At 31.8% G+C, this 8,401-nt stretch overlaps 2 protein-coding genes across 2 annotated transcripts; one reads left to right on the forward strand and one right to left on the reverse strand.

Annotated features, from left to right (window-relative positions):
- Positions 1-316: 316 nt before the first annotated feature.
- On the reverse strand, positions 317-6,771 carry LOC100878234 (ribosomal protein S6 kinase beta-1). The gene is made up of 12 exons (XM_003706075.3): positions 6,499-6,771; positions 6,358-6,398; positions 6,105-6,279; positions 4,907-4,990; positions 4,569-4,702; positions 4,416-4,478; positions 4,190-4,318; positions 4,021-4,111; positions 3,832-3,948; positions 3,509-3,748; positions 3,276-3,427; positions 317-3,153 (listed from the first exon to the last, which is right to left on the reverse strand). Exons 1-12 carry the CDS (start codon positions 6,583-6,585, stop codon positions 3,096-3,098), a joined length of 1,371 nt encoding a protein of 456 aa, XP_003706123.1. The 5' UTR covers positions 6,586-6,771; the 3' UTR covers positions 317-3,095.
- Positions 6,772-7,409: 638 nt separating this feature from the next.
- On the forward strand, positions 7,410-8,276 carry LOC100878119 (thioredoxin domain-containing protein 17). The gene is made up of 3 exons (XM_003706074.3): positions 7,410-7,551; positions 7,742-7,823; positions 8,020-8,276. The coding sequence occupies exons 1-3, from the start codon at positions 7,410-7,412 to the stop codon at positions 8,174-8,176; spliced, it is 381 nt and encodes a 126-aa protein (XP_003706122.1). The 3' UTR covers positions 8,177-8,276.
- Positions 8,277-8,401: the final 125 nt, after the last annotated feature.

Raw genomic sequence — 8,401 nt, forward strand, 5'->3', positions numbered from 1 at the left:
CGTTTTAGATCACTTGAGCGCCATCGGTAGGAGAAATAATGTTACTATGACAATAATAAAATGGATGATTAAAAATGGCAATTTTAATGAAGGTTCATGACATTTCGAGTTTGGATGGATGCCGGAAATGTACGGACATAATCGAGTGGATGAAATATTTCGGGTTAAGTCGGAGGAAATCGGGCAGGTTCGAGCTAATTCGGCTTAGTTAATTTCAAATTTAAAAATTAAAAAATCTGAAATTCTAAAACTTACAAATTTGGAAATTTGAAACTTTGTTTCAAGGATAAAAAAGATAAAAAGAAATCAAGGAAAATTTGTTGTCACAAATCATTATTTATTTGTAAATACGATTCAGAGGATTACAAACCATAATAGCAATGAATCAATTATAGAATCTATATTTCTTTTAATTGGAAGCATCAAACCATTTATCACTTATTTCGGCCAATGGCTAGTTATTTAATTTACATATCATTCGATGATACTTTATTTTTCTTCTTTTAAACTCTTAACTAATATATGTATATCTTGTGCCTCGTGGGGTAACTATAAACACTTCTTTGTTATTAATACCTCAAACAGAATATTATAAAAAATAAATCTTAATTTCTGCTAAATTCGTTTAGTATGTTTTTTCGGTTGTCGCGACGAAACGTAACATACAAGATCTAAATAGAGCACTAGGTGCTAACGATAATTGATTTCTTAAGGTGTACAAATCAATTACAGTATGCAGGCCGCTTTGAATTGAATCAAATTAATGAGTATCAGCACCAAAGTGGTTGTTGCAAAGCATATCGGTAGAATCTACCTACAAAGTTCATTATTTATATTAACGATGAAATTCTATATAAATTCTAATATGTTTCAAAACGATTTCGATTCTTATACGATGTTTATAGTTATAAAAAAACGGATAAAAAATTATAGTACATTACACAGATATGGTAATACGTTATTACATCATTGCTGACGTAATTATTGTTTTTGTTTTATCTTTATCAATTAAATACTAATTCATTTCATTATAAACCTGAAAAATTAACATTGTTTGCGTACGTTTTAAGTCTTAATATCTCACTACAGAAAGATCTTTGAACGTTAAGCACGACGAACAACTCTGTAGACAGATTCTCACTTCAACATCGAAAATACATCATTCGACACGTACGGAAAAAGTGGCTTATAAATTATCCTCTCTGAATATACGCTTCTTTATAATACAATACAATTTGCGAATATCATCGTACGCTTTTCTTTCGTGTGTAATGTAATCTTATATATTATACGCAATTTGTTTAATGTATGCATAGTCGAAATGTAGCGTCAAATTCGCAGCAGAGAGACCATGGGATGTAACGTTCTAACATTTCGACCATGGGGTATATTCGCTGTAAATATAGCTAAAATTGTAATGCCAGCTAGTATGGCCTGTGAACACTTGGGTAGTTTGAAATTTCTTGATGAGCGGCCAACAATCATTCTAAACACTTATCCTTTACCACAGTGATGGACAGATCATGTACTCGACAAAGAGCTCACGGACACAAGTGACTTCGAATTTCTAAATTTGAATGTTGACCAAGCAAAATTTAACGAGTGCTGTGCTCAATCTTCCATCATCGCAAGATCTTTCTATATTGCCAGTTTCAAAAATTTTACGCTCCTTCAGTTCCGCTCATGGCAATATAACAAGAGAATATTGTACTCGTCGGTTCCGGCCGCTTACACACTCATGCACCGCGTCCTCGCGAGCACAGCTGCCCATCACCGCTTTATACTATAGTTTATCTTTACTAATATTGTGTGTACGACAAAATCAATATATTAGTATTTTCAATAATATATAAATACATGTAACAAATAGACGTCAATTAAATAAATTGCAATACAATATGATGTCACACTGAGCATGTAAACACGAGTGTAAATACGAAATATATATTTTATGATATCGGCAGCAAGTCAACGTTTCGCAGTAACATATGTTACCATGGTAACTTGTTTTACAGAAAATTAGGAAAAGAAAAAATTTGTCTCTGTATCAGAAGTAAGCACTGGTTAAAATAATAACGAATGCACGAGTACCTTTACAAAAAATATTTGTTTGTTGAAGATTGGAATACATTGCGGTTTAAACTCACTTGTTTCTTAGGAACTTTCAATTGTACAAATGCAATTCCGTTGCAGTATTACGCAAACATTGTCTATGACTATCGTGCAAACTTTGTTATTGTTTACATTATTGCCATGGAAACGTTATTACTGCTGAAAATATTTTCCGAAATGAACAACCAGATATGGAATTTTGAGCGGCGGAGCGGTTGTGGTAGCTGTTAATATCTTCGTATATTAAGTCTATTCGTCTTTTATTTCCTTATTTTTTAATTAATTATATTTAAGCACGCGTACACTGTAATAAAATTACACGCCCCGTGTACGGACTTTTAAATATACAAGTGTTACAGGATGGTTGAACCTCAAACTTGTATTAACAGTATAATTTATGAACCTCTAAAAGTGCTAGAATTTTTCAGTCTGTTGCACTTAGCGTAAATGACATTTTGTAGATAACTATATATGAATATCCAACCAACCTGTGTATCATATATACAAAACACAACAGGTGATTACGTATTAACGGGTTAATAAAACGTATGTAGCATTTGACTATAATGTATGCAAATAACGGATTCTGTTACAACGTTGAGCACGTTTGTAATTAACGGTAAATAAGTAAATAAAAGTCTTTTCTTCCTGATTATTTATCGTTCACAAATATAAATGTACGTGTGTGTGTATGTATATGTACTCTTTCCTTTTCTTATTGCATGCTACCAAATAACTGCTGCGTCGCTGTTCTTAAAGCATAATCTTAATTGGTATTTTTATTTTAATTATATTTGATAAAAAAAAAAATTAGCTAAATTTAACTGCTGCATATCCAATAAAGTACTGGTGTATTGGACCTATCCTTTTGCTACTCCATCTACATCTTTATAAAATCCCTCCCTGAGACACAAGGATTGGTCATGGATATCCAGCAGTTAGGCCGAAATGCTAAGCATTTTCCACTATAAAAAAGTTGGCAGTTAGCCTATTTCAATCATTTCTGTATCTTCCATGTTTCCATGTCCAACTCCATTGTGTCTATAAATTAATATATTCCAGATTTCAGAAATTTAAATAATCATGTAATTTACATCAAATGTATTATACTATGTTTGTGTACGACATAGCGATGCATTATTAAAATCACTGAATATGCTTACCTATGATTTTGTACATGTGTATTATGTAAATGAAAGTGCGTTCCTCGTGGTGAGAAACCTCGCATGTTACCTCTACGTGGACTTCTAGCATTTATTACTCGTGGTTGGGAATACATATCTTCCAGTATGCTAGGTGCTACATACGTAAATCCCTAAGATCCGATACAACTAATTAGTAATACAGTAAAACTTTCCAGTGATTGTATCAAAACAAGCAATATGGGAAAACACACTTGAAATACTCTGTTAGCAGATTCACTTAATGTATACTCAGCAGGAGAGTCTATTGGTGCAGATGTCGTAAATGTTTGGTCAAACTGAGACACATCATCTTCACTGGCTAATGTTGGTTTAAAAGGTGGTTCTAATTTGCGAGAAATCACATCATCCCAGTTGATATGCTTGAAAAATTGGTGACTCTTTATTTGCTCTGCATCTGATGAACCAGATCCTAATCTTTGTGAAACTTGTCTCTATAAATGATAAGACCAAACATTAAAATTTGCATTAACAAATAACTTAAAAAATAGTAGCTTCTATGGTCCACAAAATCAACCTTCAACAATTTTCGGATAAGGTCCCTAGAATCAGGTGTCAAGTACTGAGGGAGATTTAATTTACCACGTAGAATCTTTTCAATGGTCTTCTTTCTATTATCAGATGTAAATGGTGGCTAAAAGTTTAAAATATAGATATTAATAAAGTGACCTTCTCAATTTATATTCAAATACTTAAAAACACTTACTAAACCCGTAAGCATATCATACATTAAAGTGCCTAAACTCCACCAATCTACTGCCTTACCATGACCACTTCGTGTTAAGATTTCTGGGGCCCTTTTATCAAAACATTACTATCATTAATATCAATAAACTAAGAAATTCAGATTGTAGTTATATTAAAGTTTTCCTTACATATATTCTATAGTACCACAGAATGTATGTGTAACAGTACCATCTTGAATATGCTCTTTACACAAACCAAAATCAGTTAATTTTATGTGTCCTTCTGCATCTAGCAAGATATTTTCTGGTTTCAGATCTCTACAAATTTATTTACAATATAATCATTAGTTTAAAGATTTAGAAACAATACTTAAATTTTACAGTAAAATGTGTACTTATAAAAACATTAAAATACCTATAAATAATTCCCTGTAAATGAAGATGTTGAAGAGCCAGTATTATTTCTGACAAGTAGAAACTATAAAAGTGAAACATAATATAGTTTATACTATCAGAACTAAGTAATAATTCACATGATTACTGCTAAGATCTGTATCATTTCACTTACCAAGCAGTTTCTTCAAGGAAAATGCCTTCATCGTTCAAATGTCGAAATAATTCACCACCACACATGTATTCCAAAATCAAATACAATTTGCCACCAGTTTGAAAAGCATACATGAGGTCTACGATGAAAGGATGCTGCCAGGTAAAAACACATATACACTTATACTTTGAGGATCTTTTACTACATGTTAGTTGTGATAAATTATAAGAGATACTAATATCTAATTACAAGCATCTAATTTTTTCTACTTTGTTCTTCTGATTGAACAATGTAATAAATTAGACGGCCAAAGATCAAATATCGTCTGCATCAGTTAAATACATGCAATTTGAACTTACTTTCACAGCTTCCAAAATGTTTCTTTCAGCCTTAGTGTGTGCAGTATCTTTTTGGTTCCTTATAATGGAGGCTTTACGCAAGACCTATTTTCCAAATAAATATATTCAACGTAAAACATACAAATGTAAAACAAACCTATAAACATAAGTCAAATCAAATAAAAAATCAATAGTTAACATATCTATTTTTATTTTGCCTGTAAAAAACAATAATAAACAGGAAAACTTATTACTTTGTTTTATCATGACAGCTGTCTTTTATTTCTTAATACTTTTTTGGTTCTCTTAATTTTAGGAAAAAAAATTCATATATAATTCTGTGTGATTCTAAATGAATTGATTTGTACTTTGTTGAAGTTCATAAAGCTGTAAATGAGAAATCTATTAGCTAATATTATTTTTTGTTATAAATTTTATTCATATTATGTATAAGGTAAAAAGAAGATGGGTGGATAAAGGCAATTTTTTGCCTACTGCATTGTTGAAAAAGAATTTTAACAAATGAAACATTATATTAAGTCATATAAAGTTAAAGATGTACTCCTTATGTCTTTGTAACTTTATTGTGTAATTATTTGTTTAAGTATAATACATGACCTTTCAAGGCTCAGCCATTTGTCAATTTGTTGTTGCTTTAACTGTAAAACAAATATATCTCTTTAAATATCCAGTGTTTATTAAAAACCATTCTCCATGTAACAACACAATACCTTTATAGCATCAGGTAGACATAAACATTGATATTATAAATATACATGGTATCAATATTATATTGTTCTTTTTAAAGTACATATAATTAAGAAAATGTACTGAAATTGTTAACATACTGTACTCTTAAGTGGCTAATAGCTTTAATTTATTTCCTAGCTGAACTAGTAGACTGCATTAATAACTGTTCTATTTTAATTAATAACAAAGGTGAAATTATTAAAAGAAGAATAATAAAGTCACAATTAACTAACAGGCGAAAAATGATCCTTATCCAGCCACCTTTCGTGAACAATAATTGCTGCGCAGTCCCGATCAAAACAAAGGAAGACAAAAAACTTATATAATTCCGAGTGGAAGGTTGAAATAAAATTTTCCGTCGAACGAGACCGAACGGGTGTATATTTAATTTATTCATTCATACGTACTGTACAAGATCGGTAAAGTATCTAATAAAGAGAAAAGGAATGAATGAAATATTTTGCCCTACCTTCATGGCAAAGATCGTCCCCCTGTCATTACCAGTGATCTTACGCACTTGAAAAACCTTGCCGTAACCACCTTTCCCGATAACTTTACAAAGTTCGAAATCCTGGGGCCCAGCTCTTTCCCGACCGCGATTGACATTCTGTTCCGATATTGCTACCGTTTCGACACCTTCCGATCTAACAACGTAAAATTTCTTGTTACTTCGGAACCTGACGCGAAAGACTGGCATAAGTAATTAAGGAAGGCTTACTCACTCGGTTATCTCATTCACGTTTGGATTTGCATCGTACTCTTCCTACACGTGAAAAGAAAAATTGAGTAGGAAAGCGTTACGGAACGTGGAAAGTAACTGACGATAAGGAAATTGGAGTGCTCGTGTGCAGATGGAGAATTACCTCGCCGATCTCGATAACATCATCGTCCGACTCGTCCCTATTTACCGTGTCCGCATCGTGCAATTCGATATCGAAAACTGCGGCCATTCCTACAACCGACTAACTTAAACTCGACGAGATTTCGCGGCTGCCAAGGAGAGGCGAATTATTTCTTTTGTAACAAACACGACGATAGCACAACAATATTGTTACACGGTCAAAACCTTGAATTACTGTGAACAAGCTGCCCTGTCCCAAGGCATACCAAACACCCTCTCCTTCACGAGTGATCCGATTGGCTGTGCAACTCGTCATTCTCGGGTTATCAAAGCGGGAGTGTACACTCTTTTGTCCAATCAGAGGAGGCGGTTCAAGTTTCACGAAGGAATTGACAACTATGAAATTCTTCGCACTGTTATCATATTTTCTAATTACGATTTTAGAATTTTTCGCGGTTTGTTTAAATTTTTGTTAATATCAGAAAGTAGCAATACACCGGTATTGTTAAAAATATATGTTAGTCAAAATAGGAACAATTGTATTTCTTACTTTGCTTGCTACTGCACACTTAACAAAAGCGCATATACGCACGCCTATGTCACTCATACCTGACAAAATATGTTGCACATAAATAATTAATATTTTAAATAGAAAGTAGATAAATTTTTAAATATTTCTCATAGCTGAAAAGTTTTATAATTTAGTATTGCTGACACATTAATTAAATAGGTGTCAGATATATTGAATGAAAAATAATGGATGACTTATCGTGTAAATAATACCCGACAATCGAGAATATCTCATAAGTAGGTGTCACCATTTTACCATTGATAACAAGTCATTGGATATTATAACGCATCATAGAATAGCAAAAAAGACTAATAATATTTAATTACTGTTGTGCAGATTAATACGAAACTATATAACAGAAGATGGTTGTACGTCATCACGTTCAAGGATATGAGAATTTTTTTAAATTCATTAAGAATTTAAAAACTAATGACCCGATTTATGTGCTATACGGTGGTACAAAACTTGCTAATGGCAATAGTTGGTGTCCTGATTGTGTCCAAGGTATAATTATTCAAATGCAGTCATTTATTTTATACATAACCTAGTTATAACATCTTTTTAACACAAAGCATAGTTTGATAATATTGACATTTTTTTTTGGTTATGAGTATACTTCATCTTATTCTATTGAAAATTCTAAATTACATATACCAATAAACTATAAATAACCATGATTTTATTTGTATTACAGCGGAACCTTTTATAGAGCAAGGATTTAAAGATGCACCTGAAAATGTAAATTTAGTTGAAGTTGAAGTTGGAGATCGTCCCTAGTAAGTATATTAATAGAATTCACATCAATGTACATTTATGATATCTTCCTTATTTCACACTTAATATTGGAAATATTGGCAATGTTGAGAATATTCTTGTATTACCTATAATCTATACCTGTAAGCTTCAAATACTGTTTGCATTTTAAATGTGATAATCCAAATCATAAACCTGTACAATTATTTTTTGTTTCAGTTGGAAGGACTTAAAATGTCCATTTCGGACAGATTCCACTACAAAGTTAAGAGTTTTGCCAACTTTAGCAAAGTGGGGTACACAAAAACGCTTAGAAGGTGATCAGTGCCAGCAAGTTGATCTTATTGAAATGTTATTAAACGATGAAGATGATTAGATACTTTACATTTACATAATTCAGTATTGATGATCAACATGAATAATTCTTTAAGTTTTCTGTGATAAATATTATATCAAAATAGTTTTATATTATAAAATTTGTTTTTATTATCGGAAACCTTAGTAGAATTTCCTATCCTTTCATTCATTACAAATGTAACTGCTTGTTTTTACAAATGCGTACACAGTTAAGTGGAATGCATAAGTAAACATTGTATGTTTA

Source organism: Megachile rotundata, chromosome 4, assembly GCF_050947335.1.
Source record: "Megachile rotundata isolate GNS110a chromosome 4, iyMegRotu1, whole genome shotgun sequence".
Taxonomy (NCBI): Eukaryota; Metazoa; Arthropoda; class Insecta; order Hymenoptera; family Megachilidae; genus Megachile; species Megachile rotundata.

What these genes read in the sequence shown, in the direction of transcription:
- LOC100878234 (XM_003706075.3), bottom strand. Translation starts at nt 6,585, where the DNA reads ATGGCCGCAGTTTTCGATATCGAATTGCACGATGCGGACACGGTAAAT. An exon ending in ACATTTTGGAAGCTGTGAAA is followed by an intron (nt 4,703 to 4,906) that starts GTAAGTTCAAAT and finishes TTTACCTGGCAG; the next exon opens with CATCCTTTCATCGTAGACCT. An exon ending in ACACATGTACAAAATCATAG is followed by an intron (nt 3,154 to 3,275) that starts GTAAGCATATTC and finishes ATTAATTTATAG; the next exon opens with ACACAATGGAGTTGGACATG.
- LOC100878119 (XM_003706074.3), top strand. Translation starts at nt 7,410, where the DNA reads ATGGTTGTACGTCATCACGTTCAAGGATATGAGAATTTTTTTAAATTC. An exon ending in GTGTCCTGATTGTGTCCAAG is followed by an intron (nt 7,552 to 7,741) that starts GTATAATTATTC and finishes TTTGTATTACAG; the next exon opens with CGGAACCTTTTATAGAGCAA. An exon ending in GAAGTTGGAGATCGTCCCTA is followed by an intron (nt 7,824 to 8,019) that starts GTAAGTATATTA and finishes TTTTTGTTTCAG; the next exon opens with TTGGAAGGACTTAAAATGTC.